The 26038-nt window shown below is 35.4% G+C and overlaps 1 protein-coding gene across 3 annotated transcripts in view; it reads left to right on the forward strand.

The window, feature by feature from the left end:
* The window catches only part of RASA2 (RAS p21 protein activator 2), a 49054-nt gene extending 23533 nt beyond the window's left edge, over window positions 1–25521 (forward strand). For 2 of the 3 annotated variants that reach the window (XM_075158268.1, XM_075158270.1), the window contains 19 exons: window positions 5534–5617; window positions 7327–7399; window positions 8204–8280; window positions 9671–9769; window positions 11952–12108; window positions 12810–12958; window positions 14326–14440; window positions 14897–14971; window positions 15670–15793; window positions 17164–17270; window positions 18577–18663; window positions 18745–18822; window positions 19285–19358; window positions 20627–20733; window positions 21022–21104; window positions 22010–22218; window positions 23445–23548; window positions 24122–24311; window positions 25187–25521. In XM_075158268.1, coding sequence (XP_075014369.1) covers window positions 5534–5617; window positions 7327–7399; window positions 8204–8280; window positions 9671–9769; window positions 11952–12108; window positions 12810–12958; window positions 14326–14440; window positions 14897–14971; window positions 15670–15793; window positions 17164–17270; window positions 18577–18663; window positions 18745–18822; window positions 19285–19358; window positions 20627–20733; window positions 21022–21104; window positions 22010–22218; window positions 23445–23548; window positions 24122–24311; window positions 25187–25217 — 2023 coding nt within the window. In that variant the 3' untranslated portion in view covers window positions 25218–25521. The remainder of the gene's footprint in view (window positions 1–5533; window positions 5618–7326; window positions 7400–8203; window positions 8281–9670; window positions 9770–11951; window positions 12109–12809; window positions 12959–14325; window positions 14441–14896; window positions 14972–15669; window positions 15794–17163; window positions 17271–18576; window positions 18664–18744; window positions 18823–19284; window positions 19359–20626; window positions 20734–21021; window positions 21105–22009; window positions 22219–23444; window positions 23549–24121; window positions 24312–25186) is intronic. The other variant, XM_075158269.1, reaches the window with a different exon arrangement.
* Window positions 25522–26038: the final 517 nt, after the last annotated feature.

Below are 26038 nucleotides of genomic sequence, written 5' to 3' on the forward strand. Positions count from 1 at the left end.
GACTAGGAGATGGATTCATATTATTTTGGTTCTGTAGACATGGTTGTAGAAGCTTTTTTTGCTGGTCTTCTAGATGGGTTTTATGATGAGGATTGATTTAAAAACTGCAGGTAATTCCAGTAGGAAGCAGTTTTCAAAAGTTAAGGATTTGGACTACAGAGAGCTGATGATGTTAGCCTCTTACAGCTAATGTGGGAGGGAGGAAGGCTTCATTTCTCATGCTAGTATGTGTAGTAAACCCCATCTTTTCCAAACAAGAAGTTGTTGGGAAAAGAACATGTGGTTTTAGAAAGATAAGTGTTACTGCGTATGATGAAAGGATGGTCAGTTGTCATATAACGAAACCAAGAATGCGATTCCTCATATTTCTTTTTGTCCTCTATCCCCCTGCCCACGCCCTTCTGTTTTTGTTTTTAATTTAGATCCTTATTAGGGCTCTATTCCCCAACTTTATATGAGGGAAGTAAGCTTGGGGAAGGATAAATATTAATGTATTGCAAACTATGTTTGTATCAGCAAAGCTGTGGATAACAGTCAAAAAAACCCCTCACTTCTTAAAAACTGGAAGTTTCCTTCTTTTGCTCAAGTTGACAAAAAGTGGTCACTCAGAAGACACACCACAACTGACTGATCTGGTCTTGCTTGGTGCCGGGGCGGGGGGGAGGGCAGGGGAAAAAAAAAAGCGGGGGGGGGGGGGGGGAATGGTGGCCAATTTTCTTAAGGTGGGACTTTCTGAAGCCAGCTAGGGCTTTCAGGTCATATAAGCATTCTAAAAACATGATATTGAAATACATTTTTCCCTGGAGAAAGTAAAATTAAGACTTGTAATTGCTTATCTTATGTCAGTGAAGCCCTTACACTTTTTTTGAAATACAAGCATAAAGTTAATCTTCCTTTGGTGAAGGACTGTCTTAGAGACCACTTACAGAGGGCTAAGCCCTGATTTTACACATAATTTTAGTATTAATTGGAAACTTGCTGTTAAATTTAATGCAGATACACCCACAGACCATTTCTGAATTAAAATTTTGTCTCCGATTCTAGTTGTTTCCTTTTCTAATGTGTGAATGAGGAGGGGAAAAAGATAATGCAATAGATTAACTGCTGACTCAGTGTGGGCTCTTTTTTTCGAAACCACAATGGCATGTATAGTAGCACATTTCAAAAATATATGCTTGCAGCTCTCCTTTCTGGGAGTCTGTAAAAACAAGTTTGCATATTTGCTGCTGCTGAAACAGATGATACTTGAACAGCTTCTTGCCAAATTAGGCTCTTGGATGGTAGTACTTGCCTCCTCTGTGTTTAACATGACTTCAACTCTGAAAGAAACAGTTCTGTGTATTTACAATGCCAATACTTGAAAGCCCAGAAATGGCTTATTACAGCTAGATTTTGTCTTTTTTTTGCACTTACTTTTCTAATAAATTATACACTATACTATCTTAAATTGACCTGTCAGTTTGTTACTGTCCTGTTTATCTGCTCGCATGAAGTCGTTCTAGGGAACATGATTTTTATGAAGTGTACAAATCTTTATGATTGCAGTTATTTAGTTTCGGCACTTGGAGGACTTGAGTTGATTTGAATAGTGGAGGATAGAGTCCCTCAGTCATCGAGGGGGGTTTATTGTGGGCTGTGTCTTTTTAAGGACTTATTTCCATCCTATGAACTGAATATATGCCAGTTGTATCTGAAAGGCTCATATTTCCTGAATGAAACTCTTCTTGCAGAACAAAGTACTGAGATGTGAAGCAAGAATTAATGTAAACTGAAAGATCTCTCACACTGTACCATAACTGATCAGCAGCTTGAGAAAAGAACAAAAGTCCTTCTGCTAGCTATTGCTTAGACTTTGCATAAAGGTGTAGTAGTTTAAAATATAAAATAAAAGGCTTGTAAGTTCCTGTCTACTTCTTCAAACTCTATGCATTTATGCCTTTTGAATGAAAATTCCTTGTGCCAGCCTGGATAGATGAAACCATTTGTCAAAGCTGAGATATTTACCGTATGGTGGAAATGTATTTATTGTGGTTGTCAGAATAGGAATGTATATTTAGTGTTATTTTCTTTTTTGATGGGTTGAAGTGTTTGGGGGTTTTTTTTGTTGTTGTTTTTGGTGGGTTTTTTTGATTGTTTTTTCCTGTTGTAGAAGATTGCAGTTCTAGCACGTTGGCTAATTCTTGCTAGCTGGTAAATTTGTTGAGGTTGCACTTTTCTGTTTCTGTTAAGTCTACTCTAACTGAGCCACTTCAAACATCTTCAAAAATTTTTAAACATGTTTAATGGAGGCTGTTTGTTTGGTAGCTTAAAACTATCTGCAATAATTCAGTCTTGTGTATTTGGTCCCGAGGGGGTAACAATCCAGTTTGATAGTGCTAAGTTGATTTAATGGCTTCCTACCCTTAATGACTACTTGCCTTGCACTGCCTTTGGAGCTTGTGAGATCTTCTGTGTGACAAGGTTAATTCAGGTTGTCAAACTGACTGAAAACTGGCTCGAAATCTAAATAGCTTTCTGTAAGGTTATTAAACAGAATCACCATAGGTGATAGATGCAAGGCAGGAGTGTAAGAGGAAATCCACCATTTGATTGATCCACCATTTCGGTGCAGTTTAGTTGACTTAGCTGTGCTGCCAGATGAGGGGTCTAAAGCAGACTCCAGGCAGTAACTGGAGAGTTAAGGGATGGTTTTGACTGGCTAGCTTAGAGGAGAGGACGGAAGGGGAGGAGGTGAGATAAATTTGGAACAAATTCTTGAGCCTGATGGGTCTGAAAAGGAAAGATTTGGGAATATTAGGAGTTGATGGTCAGGGGGACTGGGATATTGTTTGTTTTTTGAGATGTTGGAACAGGGTAGGCTGTCTAAGCTAGGTAGACCTTACTTGCTGGCAACAGAACTGGGACTTGGGCAGGAGATGAAATGGAAATGCTAGAGCTGCCTACACGGGGAGACTGACTGGAGCATGGAATCAGCTTGAAGTGACAGATCTATATGATGAATCCGGAGATTCTAGTTCTGCTACAAGGCTGTGTAGTTGTCAATAAAATGTTTTTCAACTTGCAAGAAATCACAAACAAGTCTTCCTTTAGTTTGTGTATGTTGCGGTCAAGCTGTAAGAAGATGGGGGGGCCAGAACAAACTGTTTCTGTAACCAAAAGTAGGGCATTGTGGTCAGTTTTTGTTGATACGATAACACACCTTTTCCCACAGGATCATTATGTCAAGTACGCGGGTCATTCATCCAGTGATCAGGGAAGGAGTGAGAAACTTCATACATGGGGAAAGAAACTGCTTTCTGTAGGATTTATCTGTAGGATTTACATCTGTTTTCTAGAGAAATCCAGGAGCTTGGTGAACATGACACAGGCTGTAGGAAGAGAAATTGTGTTGTTCTGTTAAAATAGTTGAATTCTCTCCAGATAAGTTTGACTTGATCCACCTGCTATAAATTTCCTATGAGATTCAAGTTGAGGCTAACTTATAGGTACACTCAGAACTCACACCTGAAACCAAAAATCTCTGGGAGCTGCAGGGACAGTATGTATAGTGCTACAAAATGCCTGATAATCTGAAAGAATCAAGCCCTGGCTGCCTCAAATCAGATGTCCCAAGTGACTGAAAAGTCTAGACAGTTTAATTTTGTCGCCACTCTTGTATGTCACGTATGTGTTGGAGGAGGAATCAATTAATGCTTATGAAACAACTGGATGTTTCAAGAACCCATTTAAATGGTGGGTTTGAAATCACTGTAGGGTTCATTGTGATTCAAAAATTATTGAAATGCTGAAGGCCATGTGCTTGAAAACTGGAAGAAAAATAACAAATGATTGTACAGTGGTTCAGCACTAAATGTTCCCTGTACTGGCCAAGACAAAGGGACTTTTGGGGGGGAAAATACCATCTGGTTTATAATCGTGCACGCTCCGAAGAGGGTGGAGTTTTGAGGCAGCACAGGAGTGTTAGTGTCTGTTCTTTCCCCACTTGTGAGTGTTTCAGTTTGCAACTGTTGTTATTCTTTTAACACTGTTTCTCTACAGTACAGAAAGCATTTACTTAACAACAGTGAGTAGCTACTGTTGCTGCTGTGTAACTTTAACTTGATTTGCACAACTTACATTCCAGGTAGAATCATAGAGTCATTTAGGTTGGAAAAGAACTTTGAGATCATCAAGTCCAACCGTTAAGCTAGCACTGCCAAGTCCGAGTGTTGCAGATGTACAGTCTGAGTCTCCCTTTCTATAGTATTAGAACATTTACTTGATGATCTATTTTCTCCTTAAGTTACATATGGTTTTTTATTCAAACTGACTAATTATGGCAACCAAAACTTACCTGCATTAATTTAGTTAAATTCCTGCAATACATTATTTAAAAATAGATGATTTTAAAAAGGGAGAGCAGGAATATTACATTCAGATCTCATTTGTGTCTTACTTTTTTACGAAATTTTGTAATCTGCTGAATGTTGCTGGACTAATAAATACTGCAGTGTGCATGGCTACATTAGAGCATCATTTTGCTAGGAAGTCTGGTTTCTGCTGTAAATTTACAAACTGTTTTGCTTTACTTTTGTTGTTCCAGCTGTTTTTAGTTAATACTCATATGTGGGCAGCATCTGAAGGTTAGTCAGCTTGCTGACCCAGCTCTGTTTCTAGTAGTGTTGCTGCTGTGGTGATTCAAAAAGATTTCAAGTCTTCAGAAAAGGTCCAGAAACTTTGTCTCTGTCCCCATGAGCATTACTTTCTAACCATCCCGTCCCTTTTGCATCAGGAGTGGTGAACAGTGTGCCTATGTACCTGTTAAACACCAGCTTACAACTTAGTGTATGAATTATGGAAGAAAACAGTATTTTTAAAAGGGCTGTTTAACCCTGATCATGCACTATTGTGAAAAGAGTTTGAAAATAAACTTTAAACATTATTTCAAAGGTAAACTGATTTTCTCTTTGTGGCTGAGTAGTATGAATGGATCCTCAACATGCTAGGGCTATATACTAATAGTTTTGGATGCTTCATTTTAAATAACATTTCAGGATATGACTTTGTATTTCGTAGCTTACTCAACTCAGAATGTAGTTTAGCCGAAACAAAATATTTAAATCCATTTTAACGCCTTCCAAATGTAGTTGCTGCCATGTGGATGAGGCCAAATAGCACTTTGTGGGCCTTGAGAAATCAAATTTAAAAGTTAATGAAGTATGCAGTTTCCCCTAACATAGCAGTTCATTTCACTTAGGATTTTGCCATGCATGTGTGATACTGGAATGTCTTATCAAAGCAGTTCCAAGAATTTTGTTCTCACGGAGCCCCCTAAGTCTGACTGTACACTTGAGTATTACCTCGTGTTACCATCCAGAGATCTGTAGTTACGATCTCCTTCATGTACATACATTCCATTGGATCAATGTATATATCAGTGTGTAATGCAGCAGGACTTAGAAAAATCTTTTAAAAAAGAAAGGATTGTTTGGGTTTTATTTTTTTAAGCCAAAGACATTGCTGTACTGATCTATTGATTGCCTTTTCCTTGTAGCATAAAGGAGTGCCACGGGTTGCCTCTTGTAAATGGACAGAATTGTGATCCTTACGCAACAGTCTCTCTTGTGGGGCCTTCCAGGTAACATTTTAGTATAAAATTAATGAATCCAAAATGCTGTGATCTTAAACTAGAAAAGAAAGTCATCGGTTTTAAGCAAAATCTTTAAAATGTAGAAAAATCTTAAAATGCTTTCTGCGTACATCACATCTTCCGTTGTTACTGTCCTCTCCCCTTCCCTACCATACTCTCAAATTGTGAAGGTGTTTGAATGGCCTGCACTAATCAAGAACCACTTGTCACTCAGTTCTTTATTTCTTCTCAGGTTTTGTACTGGACTCTTGATATCTGCACCGTACTTCCTATTAATTTTTGTCAAATTCCTGTATGGGACAATAGAGTCAATTGCTCAGCTGCCTTCCTTTGTTCCCTATTTTTCTTAATGCGTGAGTTTCTTTTTAGCAAATGTATAGCAACTGGGTGGAAGCAAGAGCGTAGAGCTTCTGGTGAGACGTTTCTAATGCCAGCACCTTCAGGATGCTACTGAAAGTCCCCACAGTTTAAATGTCTCCTTTTTTTGGATCGGTAATCCTGAATAACCGTATATCCCACATACTCACTATCTGCAAGTCCCTGCCCAGTAACATCTACAGTCAGCTAGGTTTCAGTTGTTTCTTTTTTGTGACATGAAACCTAAGTCCGCTACTTTCTCTGGTACTGAAGAATTGCCACTGTGAGCGTAGTACCAGAATGTCTTCTAGCAAACTGGCATGTTTTAAAGACTTTGGAAGGATTGTCCCCGAGTAAACTCTGAGCAAATGGGGCATTTTTTCCTCCTTGGTAATATATGATCACATTTTTTTAGGTTTGGGTTGGAGTTTTTTTGGTGGGTGTTGTGTTGTGTTGTTTTGTTTTGGTTGGCTGATTTTTTTTTTAAGAGGACTAGGGAGATTCGACCATTATACCTAGGAAGCATGGTGTTGATTGCCAAAGAAGGTAAATTGACATATATTTCCTGCTTGAGCCCTGCGATGTAGATGGAACTGGGTGAATGTTGGTCCCACACAATGTTTACCCTGTTGGCATGGGAATATATGTGCAAATCTGACAAGTTCCTGGTTAAGATTTTCCAATCTCATGCATGTGTGACTCATGTACCATGACTGGAATATTTATATGGCCCGCGCCTGAAAATAGTTAGTTGATGTCTACAACAATTTTTCTTCTCCCTCGTCTGTTTTTCCCCCGCATTTTGTATTTCTCTTAGAAAGCATTTTTATACTATCATAACCCTTTACTAACTAAATAAGACTGTACTATTCTATAAAACATACAAAATTTAAAAAAAAAAATTATATAAAACACAAGGGAGTGGGGAGCAATTGTTTTCTTTGACCCTATGCTATTTAGCATCTAGCATTAGCCGCGATTGTAACCTGCAAGCAGTGGTAAAGAAATTGTCTGCAGACTTAAGTTTGAAACGCTTTAGAAATTGTTGATATATTTTACTTGATATGTGTAAGTTATACTCTTGTGAAATGAAGTAGAAGCCCATCTGGGCTGGACAGATGCATGATTAACTAGATACAGCACTTGAAATTTTAGCTTTTCAAACTGTATTGTGAAGATGAACTAATTTTACTTTAAGATTTTCTTAATTGATCAAAGTGATCTCTAAAATGACAAAAAATGTTTTAACTTAAATGCATGGCTCCTTCTTGACAATAGAATGTCTTTAAAATTGTCTGTTTAAGTTGTCTATGGTAAAAAATTTTACCACATTGGAACAGGAATGACCAAAAGAAGACCAAAGTAAAGAAGAAAACAAGCAATCCGCAGTTTAACGAAACATTTTATTTTGAGGTAACTTTTTGTGTAGTATTGTGCCTATTTATCTATTTTATGCAATCCTTCAAATGTTAAGCATAATACATTTGAGGCACATGTGATAGTTGCACTACAGTTCAGCTGAGAATTGGAAGTAGTACAACTATTACATGTGCCTCAAATGTATTATAATATACTGTGTTTATATAGATCCTGGTCGTGCTGTGGGACTTCGGTGAGAAATTCTTCCATACTTATGTATAGAATATCAACATGTGGCGTGTGTTGACCTGCTCAAGATACTTAGTGTAATTTCTTAAGTAGCAAGATATTAGGATAAAAATGTGATCCAAATCACTCCAATAACTTTATGACTTATGATTTATTGGAGTTAAGCTGAGAATGCAATCAGTCAAGAAATGAGGAAAATTAAAATAAGGTTACAATTGTGGTATAACTATGGCAAGAAGAGTGAACTTCTTATTTGTTGTTTCCTTAAACATCTCCGAATTAACTTTAATGCTTTTTTAGGGCTCATGCTGAAACCAAAGAAATTCTTGCCAGTTTCATGGTTTTTTTCTTTCTTGTTTTTTCTAATAGATCTATACTATAATTCCCTTAGATATCAGCTAGCCCTTATCAGGCTCCACCACAAACCCTTCTTGTCCCATTTTTTACCTGCTTTCTGTCAAAGGGCATATTGTTTGGTGAACTGAACTTTTTCCTTTTTAAAAGGAACAGTAACTATTTACCAATGTTAAAGAGCTAGGGTTTTCTTCGTTTTTTGACATCCATAATACAACAGTAAAAGGTGTGTTAATAGGAGGAATTTACTTGCAGGTAACCAGGTCTAGCAGTTACACCAAAAAGTCCCAGTTTCAGGTGGAAGAAGAAGATATTGAGAAACTAGAAGTCAGGTAAGTTATATAGATTAGAAAGTAATTTGTTTTATCATTAATAAATCATAGTATTTTATCATCAAGACAATAAAGAAAGGTTTTATTTTAGTGTAACACCAGAGAATTATTGATTAGACTTGTAGAAAAGATCCTTCTAACATATAAAATTACTTGAATTTTTTAGTGTGTTTTCTTATTGAAGATGAGGGGGTTTGTTTTTAAGAAAATAGTGGTAGAGTGTATCTGGCAGCCTAAACTTGTTTCCTGTGCCTCTGAGTAAAGAGGCTTGAGGACCTCCTATCAATATATATTAATCTGGACACAAGATTGATAATAGAACTTGTACTGAAGGATAATAGCATACCTGATGCTAGTCTATGGTTTCAAATGTAGTTGGCTGTTTTAGTAAAAACAGAGGGGGAAAGCCTCATTTATGAGATTCTTACGGTTTCACATTGCTTCTTAGAGGAACATTTGCGTTGCATCTTTTCCTTGCAAATGCAAAGAATACTTCAAAGTATATTCACCTTTTCTGCTCCTTTACCCTTAGAGCAGGTCTGTCTGTATTTGTGCTGTGTAGTTAGAACAGTTGAGAGCCCCTGTACTCAGTTTCTTTTCTTTATTGTGCTCATGCACATACATGCACCAAATCGACTGAATGATAAAGAGACTTCAAGGCTAGCATATGTTTCCTAACAGGCATCAGAAGAAGAATTTAGTGGTTAGTTTTAATAGCCATTATAGAACTAATTTGGTATGTGCATTTTTAACTATTAACTTCATGAATATCTTAATTAGAATTGTATATTTCATTATAGATGCAAATATATTTAGAAAAATAGTCATGCCCCAACAAATCTAGTATTAATTTTTTTTGTTCTTCTTAACAACTGCTGTCTGTCAGAAATGTCAGAGAGGTAAGAAGTAATAGAAAAAACCCAAGGTGCATGTCTGGAGTCTGTGATTCCTTTTGAGGTTGTAAGCATATGAGCTGCTGTTTGGAAAACAAGCGCATGTCTTGGTGTGGCATTGCAGTATGCCAAATTTTAGCAATTAGTTAGGGATATGTAAATATATTGGTTAAAAAGTTCACTTGAATTACCTGAGAAGAAATGTGCACAGTTTTGGGGGTAGAGACTGCTCAGAATACATGTATGTTGCCAGTATCACTTTTATTTACTGATGCAAGGTCTGCGAGTCTAACTCTCACTGTTTGTTTCGTTATCTGTTCTTTATGGGTTAATAAGCCACTCGTTTGATTTTTCTTGATTTAATTAGAATGGAGTGAGATTTCTAACATTTCCTGCCTGCGTGCATGTGGATTAGTGCTGTAAGGCAGTTACTGTTAACTTGAAGATTTTTATTTCTCTCTGGGAGGAAAAAAATTAAGCAATGTTCTTATTTTCAGGGTTGACCTATGGAATAATGGAAATTTGGTACAAGACGTCTTTCTAGGAGAAATTAAAGTTCCTGTGAAGGTGTTAAGAAATGATTCCTTTCAAGCATGGTGAGAAATGGTGGCTCAGAAGTGAATTTGCTTCTGTCTTGCAGATCTTCTCTTGCAAAGGATATGTTTTATTCTAACTATCCTTTAAAATATGTCTTCCTCTTTTAGTCTAGGTAGAACGTCTTTCTAGAGTTTCCCTGCTCAATAATTAACCTTGCCAGAGGGTACATATAGCTCTTGTCTCCCCCCCAGTCTGCCCACTCCCACAGAATAGTTCATGCGTTTGAGGGGAAAGTGTGGAGAGTGAAAAAAGGGAAGGCTGACCCTAACTATCTTTCAGTCAGCTTGGTGAATTTTAGCAATCTGTGTGCTTCTCAGCCTAACCAGCAAACCTGGCACTTCTCAGAATTGCATCACTTGTAATTAAATTCCTAACTCAGACTTCCAGAATGACTGATGAAGAGTTTATTTAAAAATAATCATTAAGTATGGCATTTTTTTTTTTTTTTTAACGTTGGGGAGGTTCAAAAAGTATCTTCTGGAACCAACCCAATGTCATTTCAGAGGAGCAGGCACAGAAGTTTAAAAGCTGGAAGTGTAAGGCATGAAGGGAATTCAGGGAAGAGAGACCTCTGCTTATAACATAGCAGCAACCTCCCTTCTGAAGTTCTTGCAAGTAGGAGCCAGTCCCTAGCCCCTTTACTGTCCCAAATGCTTGGTGGCAGGAACTGATCAGTACAACAGATTCGAATGCCTCAAAGTGTGTAGAATATTCTGCTTTTAGTGCACATTTCAGTAGAGGGAAAAGAGTGGAGGAAGCCCTCACAAATCCACGTAGAAAACACATAGGAAGGAAGTGGGTAAATAGGAACCAAATGGAACACAGGTCTTGACCAGGAACTATTATGGCTGTCCTCCCCGTACCCACCTCAGACTCCAAGTGTCTTGGACGTGTCAAAGTTGAACTCTGATTCTTAGTCTTGGTGTTTGAATGTGATCCTAAACATAACAAATGTTTGTGTCAGTATTTTCAATTTTTTTACACTGTGTATTGCAGACACAGGCTTGTTCTGCCAGTGCTCTGAACTGATCAAAAGCTGGATAACCATATTGACATAATGACATGCCTCTGATAACAATCTGCTAAGAGAAAGGTTATATTAGCATGGACTCATTACCAGTGTATTGTGTTCATATAGCTTTTTGAATTGACCTGATTCATGTCCGGTTCACTTGAAGCATCGATAGAGAGGTTTGTGTCTGCTAATATACTTTGTAGGCATACCTTGTATTGAACATCCTCATATCCAATTATGATCTGCTTATCAAAAACAGTTGTGTGATTAAAAATAACTAATTTTTTCTACTATTACTAATTTACATAAAATGTTTTTGAATACAGCTTAAGTACAGCAGATAAAACAGTATCACTAGTGCTAAATATTGGGAAAGTAAGCCTAAGAGTCATGCTGTTAAGTAGAGGTTCTCCTTGTAGATCAGTTTTACTTTATATTAGCATGCCTTCATGAGCAATGCATCTAATTATTAAAAAAAGTCTGATCTCCTGATTGTAGAAGTACAAATATAAATGATTGTAAAAGAATATTTGAAGATATGATTTCAGTTTGTCAAGCTGAATGTTGAAGCTATACTGTGACACTACTTAAAAGCTGTTAAAATTTTTGTAAGGCTGCACCTCCTGTTGGAATACAGCTGAACTACAGCAAAAGCCAGTGAAGAATTGTTTAATATATTTTGTATTGAGAGTAGGAAAAAAGCACAGGTTTTTTCCTTTAATCTTACTTGTTTCTCGGGAATGCAGCCTGATAATATTATGTATTTTTACTGGTTTCAGACTAGACCATTTAATACTGGACACTAGCTGTTCCATCCGCAATGTCCAACACCCTAAATATAACCTAGATGTGAAATGAGAAGGTCCATATAATTTCTAACTATTCCTGCTGTCGCAGTTGAGCTACAAGAAGTATATCCTATTTCACTGTTTGGAAAGATATGAGAAAATAAATATATGATTCACTATGTGCTAAAGGTGCATCAAATGCTGCTCCTTTTTTTTTTCTTTTGTGTCTCAAGTTTTTTCATGTGAATTTTATTGCCAGTTTTCAGACTCCATTTATGTATACTGAAATAATAAAATGTGATACTTTGCTTTATTGTAGAATTAGTCAAATCAATGAAATCTGAATCTAAGATTTTAGAATTGCCCTGTTGCTTTCAGGTACTTACTTCAACCAAGAGAAAATGGAAACAAGTCTTCTAAAACTGATGATTTGGGATCACTTAGATTAAATATCTGTTATACTGAAGACTCTGTACTGCCATCTGAATACTATGCTTCTCTAAGAAACTTGCTGCTAAAATCATCAGATGTTCAGGTACTTTTGTGGAAAATTTCTTTTAAAACGAAAACTTAAAATGAATTATGCAGTCCTGTATGACACAGGTCTCTTATAGCCTTTCTTCACGTCAGTATTGGTGAAATACTGGCAGAGGAGAAGAAAGGTAAAGAGGAAGCAGACTGCGACTAAAACTTTTGCTAGCCCATATTCGAGTACTACTTCACTGGAATTCAGAAAGAGCTGAGTGTGTAGCTAGCAGCAGTCAGCAGCTGTCTTTTTTACTTAAATGAAATAACTTGATAAGTTTTTGTATTGAAATTCCCAACTGTAGAATGGCGACAGACACTTTGGAAGTGTGAGAACTGTATTTTAATCTGCTCTGATTATAGTTTTAAAAGTCCTATAAAGATATATGACATTATAGTAAAGCAATTGCTTACTACCTCTTACTTGGAGTTGTGACAAAGCCATACTCTAACCCTTTAGGGAGAATGAGAAGGGTGAGTAGATGCTGAATTTCATTCTTAAACGTCAAGTATAGAATAGATGATACCAATTGTTCAATTAAGTATTTCTGTAGAATGTGAACTTCTAATTGCCATGTTATACAGCAAATGTTGAAACTTTCTTTTAAGAAGCTATGTCTATAGTCTTGTTAGATTTGATCTGTACTTTGCCAAATACATGAAGAACATTTAACTCCTTCACTCGTGATTTCACATTCTGCTTTCTCACAGCCGATTTCTGCATCTGCTGCCTACATACTGAGTGAAGTTTGTCGAGACAAGTATGATGCTGTTCTCCCTCTTGTACGATTATTGCTACACCACCATAAGCTAGTTCCATTTGTTGCTGCAGTGGCAGAACTAGATCTGAAGGACACCCAGTATGTATTTAATGTTTAGTGATGTCATGGCTTTTAAAATTATTCGTAGAGTTTCAAGGGGCTTCATGATACAAAAGGTCTTACATGATAAGTAAGCATTGATAAGTAAGAATTTCTTTCTCTCATTATGTAAAACTGACTAAATACATTCATCTTTTAATGCTAGTTTATAAAATTCATTCATTAAAATCATTGAAGCTGGGAGTCAGAGTTAATGATTGTGTGCTATTTGGTAAAATTTTGTAAAATTTTCTTGGAGCTAGTATACAGCTAAACATAGCAAGCTAGCAGTCTAGAGTCGTGTCTAAGAGCACATAGTTTTTATTTTATTTTAAAACGTCATCATTTGGCCACTCTTCAAATTTTACTGGTCATTAGATTGGTACTTTACATTTTAAAAATTGCTGAGAATCTTACCCTGTTTCCTTTAGTATGTGACTTAAATAAGGGGTATTCTTTTTCTGCAGAGATGCCTTCTAAGTAAGTACGTGTCCTCCTGTATGCCTTGAAAGTAGCAAGCACAGGAGTTTTTCCAAGTAGCAGTGTATGGCCTGCGAATTTGTAGCTCTGTGGTTAGGAGAGAAATGAAGTAGACCTGAGTAGTGGCCACTGAGGTGCTGAGACACGTCCTGTGGAGATTTGGAAGGGTTTTTGTCACCACAGGATGGTTTATTTCAAAGCTGACCTATTCCAGATTTAAGTAAGGTGAGACAATTTAACTGTGTAGAAAGAGGTGACTCATGGAAGCTAATCCTCTGGATTGCATTTTAGTACACACATTCCTTTCCGTTATAATTGAACTGTAGCAAAGATTAAACTAAATCTCTCAGATTAGAAAGATTTACTTTGCACAGCTGGCTCTCAGTTTTCTTCAACAGCTGTAGTGAATAAGAAGCATAACCCTAGATTAACCATGTTTTGGTTAAAGTGTCTGAGTTTATCAGTGTAGTGTAGCAGTATGCTATTTATTGTAGCTCTAAGATTTTTTTCACCAGGACTGTTGGAAGAAGAATTGTGTATTGGTGAGGTACAAGTCTTCATTATTTTGGAATTTCCTCCAATTGTTCTTTCTCACATTCAGCACTGGATTATAACTTCCGTTGTCTAAAATTTCTTAGGCTTTTCCTTATGGTTTTATTTATATTCCTGGTTTGGGTAATAGCTGTAATAATATTCTTGTTTATTCTTTTTCTGTTCCTGAGGGCCATTGTAAGCTGGATATCTAGGTTCTGGAATTCCTGGCTGAAATATAGGAAAAAATGTTTTCAAAAAATAATTATTTAATATCAAGATAAAGTATTCATCAAATTTTGTAACTGAGCTTCTTATTTTTTCCTGTTCAACTGAAATCAATTCTTTTCTTACAGAGAAGCAAACACAGTCTTCAGAGGCAACTCGTTAGCAACTCGGTGTGTAGATGAAATGATGAAAATAGTGGGGAAGCACTACCTAAAGGTTACTTTGAAACCTGTTATTGATGAGGTAGGTTATCCTACTGAAACTGTTTTCAGGACACTTAGCCCCCTGGGGTATCATGTCTCTTTGATAGGCATTCTTCTTACAGCTCCCTGTGTGGTAGTAATCGCTCAGTTGGGGTAATTCTAGAGGAAAGTTAAATTGAGCAATAATTGGTTAAGTTTAGTGGGAGGAGCTGCTTTTTGTTATTTTATGTTCCAGATGCTTGAAAGTAAACAGTCAATGACAGTTGCTTCAGCCTCTAACACATTGCAGAATTTACCCACATGATGCTTTCTATAATTGATCCATGTAAAAAGGCACACACAAAAGTGAGGATGATTATTTCGTGCTGTTATGGATCGTTAGAACCTTTTTAGTTTTACCCCTGAATCTAGGACAGAATCTAGATTTTAAATAGGTGCGTTTCCATGCTTTCTGTCTGAAAAACTGAACTTGTATAGTTTTGTTTGTTTGTTTCAGATATGTGAGTCTCCTAAACCCTGTGAAATAGATCCCATCAAATTAAGAGAAGGGGATAATGTAGAAATTAATATGGTGAGTTTCCTAATCTGTTTTTCCTAATTTAAACTTTCTTAAAATCTGATAGAAAAACATTTTAAAAAGCAGCTCTGTGTAACGGAAAATGAGTAACTTAAAGTAGCAGTACAATTCTCTGATTCCAGAGTAAACAAAGGAAAAGTTGTATTTTCTTATCCCTGTTTATAAAAACAGCAAAGGAAAAGTCCAGCAGAAAATGGGACAGGGAGGAGAAACTGAACAGAGGATTACAGTCTTCCTTACCAATTTTTTGGGTGTTGTGATTCCTGATGTTCTGTACTCAGCATCTAGATGATGAAGTAGCTAATTAGGACTGCTTTAACACTTTTCATTGAAGTTTTGCTTGCCACTTGCCTGTTACCAGAGGAAGCTAAGGCAATAGTAGCTGCAACAAACTAAATTAATATTCACTAGGTATGCAGGGGAAGTGCTCCTTCTTTGTAAAATGTTGGATATTGCCAGACACTGCCTATATACTTTAATGTAAGTGAATATCATTAACCTATCTTTTAGCACTAGTAATCCCATATAAATATCATGAGGCTTTTAAAATATGCACTGTAATAAAATGCATAATTGAATAGTCAGGCAGTGTTTTGAAAAACGGAATTGTAGCGTTATGTTTGTGTTCAGGAAAAAAACATAGAAATGCAAGTGTTAATGGTCTGAAAAAATACCTTTTTTCATAATTGCAGGAAAATCTACGCTATTATGTAGACAAAGTATTCCGTGAAATTGTACAGTCAAGTATAAGTTGTCCTACCCTAATGTGTGATGTTTTTTATTCTTTGAGGCATCTGGCTGCTAAAAGATTTCCAAGTAAGTATTCTCTAAAAACTTTTGAAAATGGTGTTCAGAGTAAAATACTTAACTTCTGCAGTTACCTTATGGGGATTGTTAAAATTCTTGCCTTGTCCAAAGCTGTGCCCTGAACTTCATACCTTGACAATCAGGCATTTGTTTTTCTGTCAGTCTGTAAGTTATAGTAAAGCCTTGTGGTCAATCAGCAACAATTTTGTGTTTTCTGATACAAAAATGTAGCAAGTCAGAAACACTGCAAAACAGCAGCAAATAAGAAGTCAGCACCAAAAGTATGAGATACTAGAAGAAAAGCACAAGTAATACAGGAAGTGATTTAGTTGAAAGATATGTAAAATTTGGAAGAGCTGATCTGTTCGTTGCTTCTAAAGAAGCAAGATGTAAACTTGAAAATAAATTCGGTATTTACATCTTAACTACATGAACTGCAACTATGTTAACTATAACTAGCATATTCATAACTTAAGTGTCCAGCTTTACTACTTATGGGTAGTTTTGGGGAGGGTGGTTAATGTGACCAGTATTAGAACAAGTTTTACTCCTTCAGAATGGTTTTAATACAAGAATAATGTGGTGGGTCTGAAATACTCTTATACTTCAGTCAATTAAAATCTGCAATGTCATATAATAAGCTACAAAGGAAGAATATACTTCTCATAATCTGGAGCCTTTCTTTGATTCATGTTTGTCACTGGAACTGACGCCATAAAGTCTCTAGTTAAGACAATCCTTTCAGAATAGCTAACTTCCCAGGCAGATCAGAATGAAGTGGTCATTAGAGTAAGAACGTGATCCCACCATATTTCCCGGTGTAAAGCTGTAAATATACCCAAAATATTAACTAAGAAAAATCCTCATTTACAGCATCAAAATTATATAACGCCATGGTTTTATGATGCAACTCAGAATTGGAGTTAAAGTTGTTCATATGGGTTGACTGCATTTGTTGGGCAGCATTAATGTATTTGAGTTGATCGGTGATTAGCTTTACGGGTGAATAAACCCGATAGCCCTAGTGTTTAAAGGTAACTGCTACAGTGTTTTCTCTTTTGGTTCAATGTGCATGCAGCCCTACCTAATCAACACTGTGTAAATGCTTGCAGTGATCTCATCGTTCCTAGTAGTGGGGCTGATGAGCCAGTTTTATGAGAACAGAACTTGTTTTCGGAGAAATAAACCCTCCGTTATAAGTAGAACATTTCTTACCATGATCACCTTTCTCATTTCATGCACTTCATTGATTTTTCTATTCTGTTTTAAAATACAAATGTCTGCTCTGATGTTATCTTCCTAAGGATTTTTATGTTGACTGTCTTCATTATTTCCTATTAAGTTTAGTGCATGTTACATTTCATGGTTTTTCTCTGCAGATGACCCTCATGTACAGTATTCTGCAGTGAGCAGCTTTGTGTTTCTTCGTTTCTTTGCTGTAGCCGTAGTCTCACCTCATACTTTTCATTTACGACCTCACCATCCAGTAAGTTTCGTGAAGCTTTGTTCTGTTTTATTCATAACTGTCAGATCTGTTTATCTGGGAAGGCATAAGTTACTCTCAGTGGGTCTGCAACTGGGAATAAGATTACTAAACGTCTCTAGGTTGAGTTCTCAATTTTATACTTCACAAAAGGAACTAAGACATTTGCAGTTCTTTAAGCATCAGATTTCTCAGTCTTTATGAGGTGTTCTCAAATGATGTAGAAGAGCCACGGATATTAAAGACGCTGTGCCTTTTTTGGGAATGTGCTGCTTTGTTAGAATGGCAGCATGACGGAGGGTTCTTTAAGGCGTATGCCTAAACTGCATTGGTTCCTTCCACTGTGGAAGTTAAATATCCAGATGTCACTTTTACTTTTAAAAAAATTTTTCCATTTGTGTCTTAAACAGAGGTTGTAGAGTTATCCAATAATTGGTCTGTGTATTTATTCTGGACTCCACTAGTTGCAGTGGGTTGCCAAATCTTCCATTTTCAGTTTTCAAATTGTCAAGTAGGTATGCATAAAAAAAATAATCTTCAAAGACAGGAATATGGAGATAAGAAAAAAATACTGTATTATTTTCACATAAAATACAGAATATGTATGAAAACTCCTGCTCCAGAGGTTATCTTTATCAGCTTATTTTATCTACTTAAGTGTGTTGTGCTTTCAAAAGAAAAAAATGTACTTACTTACTCAAATTCATTCCAGTTCATTGAGTAAAAAGATTACAGGATTTTATCACTTGAGGGTTAAACATTTTAAAGGGAACAGCAAGGCCCCTGTCTGTGGCTGTGTTTATAATCCTGTACTAAAACACAAGCAGTGAGGTAGCAATCAAATTAGGCAAAAGCCTTAAAGACCAAGTTTTAAGTTCACTTTGTATCATGAAAATTTCCACCATTTGTCCAGCAATAGTTCATTATGTTTAGTGTCAAGTGTTGAATAGTCCAGAAGCATTAGATGTGTAGTAAAAATTACAGGATTTGAGGGGGGGTTGAGATGTTTTATAGGTAAAAATATTTTTCCAAGCACTAACACTAAATTCTAGTGGTAGTGAGTAAAATATTGAACACTGTGCAGTAGCTTATAAAATATACATATATTCGCAAAGCACAAGTGCTAATAGAGGACAATACTGCATACGCATTTCTTCTCTTTGGGTGAATAAGAAAAGGAGTAAAGATGTGTCACCTGTACTACATTGTGTAATACAATATTTTTTGTGACATTTTCATTTTAAAATCAAAGTTTTACCTGGAATTGTGAAAAAAAAAGCGACTTCTGAATTTTGTTTCTTTATTTTAGGACGCACAGACTTCTAGAACATTAACTCTTATATCAAAAGCCATCCAGACTTTGGGGAGTTGGGGAAGTTTGACCAAAAGCAAACTTGTAAGGCTACTAAAATTCTTTCTTATTTCATAGACAACATTCTTTGAAAGGTTGTTTATGTCAATATACCTTTTCTTTCAGTCAAGTTTCAAGGAGACATTTATGTGTGAGTTTTTCAAAACATTTCAAGAAGAAAAATTTACTGAATCTGTTAAAAAGGTACCTTTCAACTATATTTTTTTTTTTATGGTTGATGTATCTGATCAGTCTTAATTATTAGACGGTTGTGTTATTGTTCAGTTTTCTACTAGAGAGAAAAAGAAAAGTTGTGGTCCATTTCAGATCTTTTTAAAAAAAAGAAAAAAACAAACATCCACACAATCGAATACACAAGAGTTATACATAGTGGAATAAGCTAATTTAGTTTAAAAGAAGACGTATAATTTTTTTGAAACAGACTTTATTAGATCTGCTGTTTAGGAACTAATTAAAGAAATCTTGTGTGGCTTATGGGCATCCCTTGTTACCTTGTTCCAAGTCCCTGCAATATATTTTCATTTCATCGGTTGCATAAAGTAATTGTTCTGTTATGGGAGAAACTGTACATGTATATTTTCAAAATAGCTTTTGGTTGTTCTGTGTTTCTGAATAGTATATATTCCCTGTGTATTTTTCTTTAAGTTCCTAGATGATGTTTCCTCTACTGAAAGTAGAGAGCCCAGTGGTCTGAGTGAGCCAGTACATCTAAAAGAAGGGTAAATACATCTTGAATCTATATCATGCAAAACAGAATTGACTTTACTGTTTTTTCATTAACGCCCACATCAGATTAATGCTCATTAAAATGTTTGATGTACTGTAGAAATTATGATATTTGTAATTTGTGATAATTCTTTGTTAGTTTGCAGAATTAGTTTAAACCAACAGCTGTAAACTTACATAACTCACCTTTTAAATACTTTGGAAAAAATAATGAAAAGCAGCTTAAAATCTATTGAAGCCTGTCTGCATTTCTGTTACAATTCAGTGTGTGCTCTGTGATGGTTTATTCAGGATTGTTAAAGTGTATTTTAAAAGAACGGATTAATTTAATTTAGAATTACTTTGCATGCTGTTTAAGCCCAGCCAGCTAAATGTTCTGCCTTTAAAGTAGGGGAAAAAATTACCCTATAATTGGAATCCTTAATGGTAAATGAGAGAATGCTTTTATAAAAATTTGAGGTGAAAATCACTCTTTCTAGGAAATGAACTGTCTTTTTTTTGAAGTTGATCAAGAATAGCTGATGAATTAATTCAAACAACATTTATGGGGAAGAAATATTTGTATTTACCTGAGAGGCAGATTCATAGCAAATAAAGATTCTTCTGTGAAACAACTATCCGAATTTCAAACAAGGAAGAAATGTACCTCTTATTAAAATACTAAATAGAAATGAAGGAGACAATTGTAGTGGATCAACACTTAGTTATAGCAATTTAGAAGCTAATCTGTATTATAAATTGATGGCTGTTGATCAAAAAAAAATAGTTGCCAGTGAGTACTATGTACTAAAGTGTACTGAATACAGTTTGTGTCTACCCTTGCTATTGAGTCATGTTCAGCATCATTTCATTTATGTTCAGTTTCTGATCCAGATAAGGCCAAGTACATTCACATGTAGAAAGTGGCAGGGAAGAAAGTATCTTGTAGCTGGATACATCTTACTCCCTTTTGGGAAAATTTTGAGTTCTGGATCTGAATAAGTAAGTACCCGCTCCAGACTTACTGCTACAGAGTCTGGACTGTGTATTTTTCAAACTCCTTTCCTGTTTATGGAACCCTGTACATGATCACCATATTGGGTGGTAATCTTGAGGGTCTATTTTGAACAACTTGTAGATAATTTTTTTTTTTTTTTAAATCTACAATGAAGTAGATTTTTATGTTGCTGCGTGATGAACAATAATGGGTTATCTCAATAAATGGTTTTGAAAGCTCTTCAGAAAACTAATGGTTGCATTTCATTTGATTCTGTCTTTACAGAGAAATGTACAAAAGAGCTCAGGGTAGGACTCGGATTGGTAAAAAGAATTTCAAGAAGCGATGGTTCTGTCTAACAAGTAGAGAATTCACCTATCACAAACAGCAAGGTAAATTATGTTTATTTTACAATTATTTTTATTTTCTCAATATTTTCTAAGTGTTTGCATCTATTTGTGCTTTTTAAAATGCATAAATTTTTTCTTTTCCTAAAGTACGTATGATATGTTTTAGTTACCTTTGCCCTGATTACCAAATGCTTCTGTCTGTGATTCATGTACATTTTCTCAATAATAAAAATGCGCATTTTGAGAACTTAACCTACAGTATCGGTACACTGAGGTTATAAAACAGTCTTCTAAAAATCACTTCACTCACCTGTTTACAATTTTTTACAGATAAAGAACCAATTTTCACTATTCCAATCAAAAACATTCTTGCAGTGGAGAAACTTGATGAGAGCTCCTTCAACAAGAAAAATGTGAGTCAAAAGATAATTTATATGTAATGCCTCACGTGTTCTTTAAATAAAAGATTATAATTAGCTTATAGAGTTACTGAAACCCTACTACTAAACACTTCAGCAAAAAATCTTTTTTGGATCAGGAATAAAAAGCTGTATGCAGTATTCCCAAGTACTCTGAACATGGAATTTTACCTCGAGATTTGGATCTCTGCACCAACTTTTCTGACTGATTTTATGACTTCTGCCCCCCTTTCCAAATTTCTGGAATGAAGGTTAAAACTACTGTGACCTTATTATAAAGCACTTTTATGTAAGGTATTGGTAGTGTGTATTATATTACGTTCTTCTAGAAATGTAATATTACCAAACTTATATTTATTCCTTTTGATGAGAACTTCCTACAATACCTTCATCAGCTGAGACAGTTGTCTGTGCTCACAGCCTCATTCTGGACCTGTAACACATCAGTATTTCTGCTGTTATTTCAATCAAAAATTCTGAGGCAGTGATAAAAGTACAGCTGTTACTTAGGCTGAGGATGGGTAAAGGATAGACTTCTGGGAATCTTCTGTTACTCTCAGGATATGAAGCATGAAGTCTGAGGTCACATTTAAAGATATGTGAATGAAGAGGACATAAAATGCATCATGTTCTAATTCTTTAAGGATTCTTTTTTGAATGAGGAAATGGTGTAGGCGGAACACAGGGAGCTGTTTTGTTTTGGTTTTTTTTCCTCCTGAACAGGGCTGTATAGTAAAATGAAAGAGGTGGAAAGTTGTCTTTTCTGCCCTGTCTCACTTTCTGCCTTAATTTGGCTTTGTTGAATTGCCTGAGCTTTGAAATCTATTTTGACATATTCAGAGTTGCTCAATAATTGGATTTTTTTTACTGAGCAGAATACTGTTGCGTTCCTTCAACAGATGTTTCAAGTACTACATGGAGAAAAACCGCTATATATCCAAGCAAATAACTGTGTAGAAGCTAGTGAGTGGATAGAAGCTCTTTGCCGAGTAACGAGGTGCAACCAGAAGAGGCTTAGTTTTTACCATCCTTCTGCTTTTCTGAATGGGAACTGGCTTTGCTGCAAGGCTACGCTAGAGAACACAGTGGGCTGTGCTCGTTGCACTGCGTAAGTTGCTTCTCAAGTGAAAATACATATGTTTTGTAGAACAAATAATGTATGATGCACTATACAACTTGAAAATCTGAAGGCAAGGCTTTCCATGTCTACTTTAGCAAGTTACACTACTAAAAACATACTTTACTAATAAGGCCCGAAGTACTGGATTTTACTAAGTCTATTACTTCATCAGCCACCATATGAAATAAAGGTAACCAATTCAGCATGTAAATCAGAAATATGGAATGGTTGATTTCTTTCCACACAGAATAATAGATTTAATAGCTCAAGTTTATTCAGATGCCAGGGTGAATGCAGAAATATGACATGCCTAGGTCATCTATATGAAATAATTGAAATACCTTGCTGCAGAGGGCTCAGCCTGGAAGTATCGTTCTTTCCCTAATGACATTGTCTTGTTTTATACAGTCACTTTTTTATTTTAACCTCACATATTTTAACACACAGAAAATCAACTAAATAATCTTGGATGTAGATTCTGACAAATCATTTGGGTTTTGTAGGTATGTCAGGAAAACGAATAACGTCTTATAATGCCTTATTAATGCCTTTCTTTAAGCTGCTGATTTCTGAAAACAAACAAATGCTCTGATCTTTTTTAAAAATAAACTTATCCTTAACTGGATAGGTTGCATAAATTTACAGACTAAAGATTTCAGTCAGTCTTCTAAAATTCAGTATAAATCCTACAAGATAACTTTCTGAAAATATATATAATACTTTTTCCGTGTTACTCAGTTCATTCCTATATTAGGTTTCTCAACAGTTCAAAAGATTCCTGTTACTAAATAACTTTTGGTTGGTTTTGTCTTTCTGTTTTTTTAACTGTTCTGGTTTATGAATGTATCTTGTCCTTCTGTCCTGGTTACCTTTCAAGTATAGTATACTTTAAAAGAAGTGTTTAATTGTCATTTAATAACAATTAACCTTACTTTGATATTTTTGAAATATTTTTCTCTTGACATACTGAATAATAAATTCTATTGGAAACAGCAATTTTTATTATTGCTGTATTCATTGCCCTCAAAATTGTATATGCCTGTTTCTATAGAACACTTGCAACAAATGCTGTTTTGTGTAGCAATTGTGAAGCTGTCTATGAGTGATAGACATATTGAAAGGCTAAGTATATTGAAACAGAATCGTTTTTTACTTGCTTTCAAACCTTTTAAGAATGACTTATATTGACTACCCGTCTCTTTTTCACCTTTTAGAGATGTTCCTGCTGATACTCAAATTGAGATTGATGGAGACAGAGAGACAGAAAGAATTTACTCACTTTTCACTATCAACATGTCTAAACTACAGAAGTTGGAAGGTACTGAAATAATAATTCAGAAGAATTATACTGATGTTAGTCAGCTTTAATTCTTTAGGCCCATAACACCAGTTTGATGTCTTAACAATTTACCTGAAAATAATAGAGACACAGATTATATTTTTGTCTTCTTAGTGCTCTGGTATCAGACATTCTTCAGTCATTTCTTTACAGTAGACATCACATTGTACTAATTGAATTTGCATATATGCAGTATCTTTAATAGTCTAAACAGACATCTATAGCCAGTTCCTCTTCTGTCTTTGCTCTCCTTTTCCTGACTACGGAGTGAATTCTGTTGAACATGGTTGAGTTGCAAGAAAGCATTGTTCTTCTGTTAACGTGAATGGGAAAGAGCTGGATGCTCAAGATGCTGAGCACAACCAGCAGAGAACAAGCCACAGAACTGTAAATACGTCTAGTTGATACTGTCTCCTGCTTTTGTCTTAACCCATTTTATATATAAGCTAGAGTAATTTTACATTTCAGAATCACCATTTACGTAAGAGTTAGATCTGTTTGTTAATTTAATTATCGAAATTCTAATTGGGATAATTGTGGTAATTTTTGTAGAGGCTTGCGGAAGTATAGCAGTCTATCAAGGTCCACGGAAAGAACCAGATGATTATTCTAACTTCACAATTGAAGATTCTGTAGCAACTTTTCATACACTTAAACAGATAATAGATATAGTAGAAAAGCTGAATGAATCGCATGAAAAATACCGAAAGAAGAGATCATCTAGTGCTAAATATGGTAGTGAGTAAGTATCTTATGTAATTTTGACAGACATAGATGTGTATTTTTAAAAAAATAAATCACGGAATAAGGCCAGGCTTGTTGAGGTAGAGATAATTAAGCTAAAGGTAGCTTTAGACAACACAAAGACATGGAGAAAATAAGGTACATCATTTGTAGTAATGCAGCTTTTTATCAGTTGGTAGAAGTTGTTCCTCTGGTGTGGGGTTCATCTGTGTTCCTGTTGAGATTCCCATAAGCGGGTGCAATGAGTGTCGTTTCCTTGCAACTTAACATCTGAAATGCACACAAAATTTATCCCTAACTGTTTGCCTACCTTCTAATTTTTTTGAAATTTCAAATTCCAGTTAAGAAATAATTAAAATATCAAGTTATATAAAACTGTAAAAATTACACTGCAGAAACATATCTTTCATGCAGTATATTTAATGTTTGTAATTCACTTGCCATACTCAATGATAAATACTATTTATGATGAAATTAAAATAGTCTGTTCTTTGGAGTACATTGTTGTTCCAGAGCAGATTTTTTCAATTCTCTTCAATCCTGGCTGATATCTATGGAACATCACTAGCAAGTTTTCTGATTTCTTCTTTGCATCAATAAGGCTTGATTCACCACAAAAAAAGAATGCTCAAACCCCGATTTGGTTTGCCTAGTTTAGTATTTGACCCAAGTTGTTTAAAAAAAAATTTACTCTGATTTAGAGGTCTCACATGAAAGTATGTGAGGTTTTCCGCAAATCGTGAAATTTCACAAGTAGTGGTAGAAATTATGCAAAAAATATAGGTTTGCTTAATAAATTAAAACTGAATGATAAGAACTAGGAAGCAAATGTTAACCTTAATAATATTTATATATAATATTTTTTTTTTCCAGAGAAAATCCAATTGTTGGAAAAGTTTCCTAACTGAAACACACCGTGGCACACTTGGATGAAAAAAGAAACTGGAAATGTTCTTAAGTGTTTTGGGTTTTTTGTTTTGGTTTTTTTTTGTATTCATTTATAATGAATATAAATTCATTATATGTATTTTTACAAAGTATTTAAGAACGAACATAAATCCCGGTTGTGTTGACAATCTATTTAATATTTAATAGAAAAATATATACTTGGAAATCTGATCTTAAGGTTTATTCTCATTTTGCTGAAGAACTTGAAGTTCCAGGTTCTTCAAGTAACAGGTGTGAATAAATCTAAATGTTGTTTTGCCATTGTTGTCTTATTGGAAAGAACTTTCTAAACAAATAAGCTTTTTAATGGAAGAAAATCCACACCGCATTTGTTGGTTGGATTACATCTCTCAATACATACACTGCAAACTTGCATGACTTTACCATGAGTGCCTGCCCTGCTGATAAGGATCTTGAAATAGAAATCCCAAGATACTATGACATGGAAAAAGATCTCAAGCTTCACACTCAATTCATTTGACTTTTTTCCTTGTATTAGGTGTTGTCAGGACTTGATTTATCTACAGCTGAAGTCTTACAAAATCATGCAGTATGCTGCAAATAATCTGGACAGCAGATACCAGTGTTAGTTATGTTTTTAAGTACTAAAGAAGAAGAAATCAGGGAACTTATGTTGTACCTCTTGTTTACATTTGGGGTGAGTAATATATGGAGTGACATTAGACCACTATCTATTTTCTTTAGGATTTTTAAGGTACACATTTTTTCTTAATCTAAAGAAATGCAGGGTAGCAACATTCTTTTTAAATAAGTTTG

Source organism: Calonectris borealis, chromosome 9 (assembly GCF_964195595.1).
Source record: "Calonectris borealis chromosome 9, bCalBor7.hap1.2, whole genome shotgun sequence".
NCBI lineage: Eukaryota > Metazoa > Chordata > Aves > Procellariiformes > Procellariidae > Calonectris > Calonectris borealis.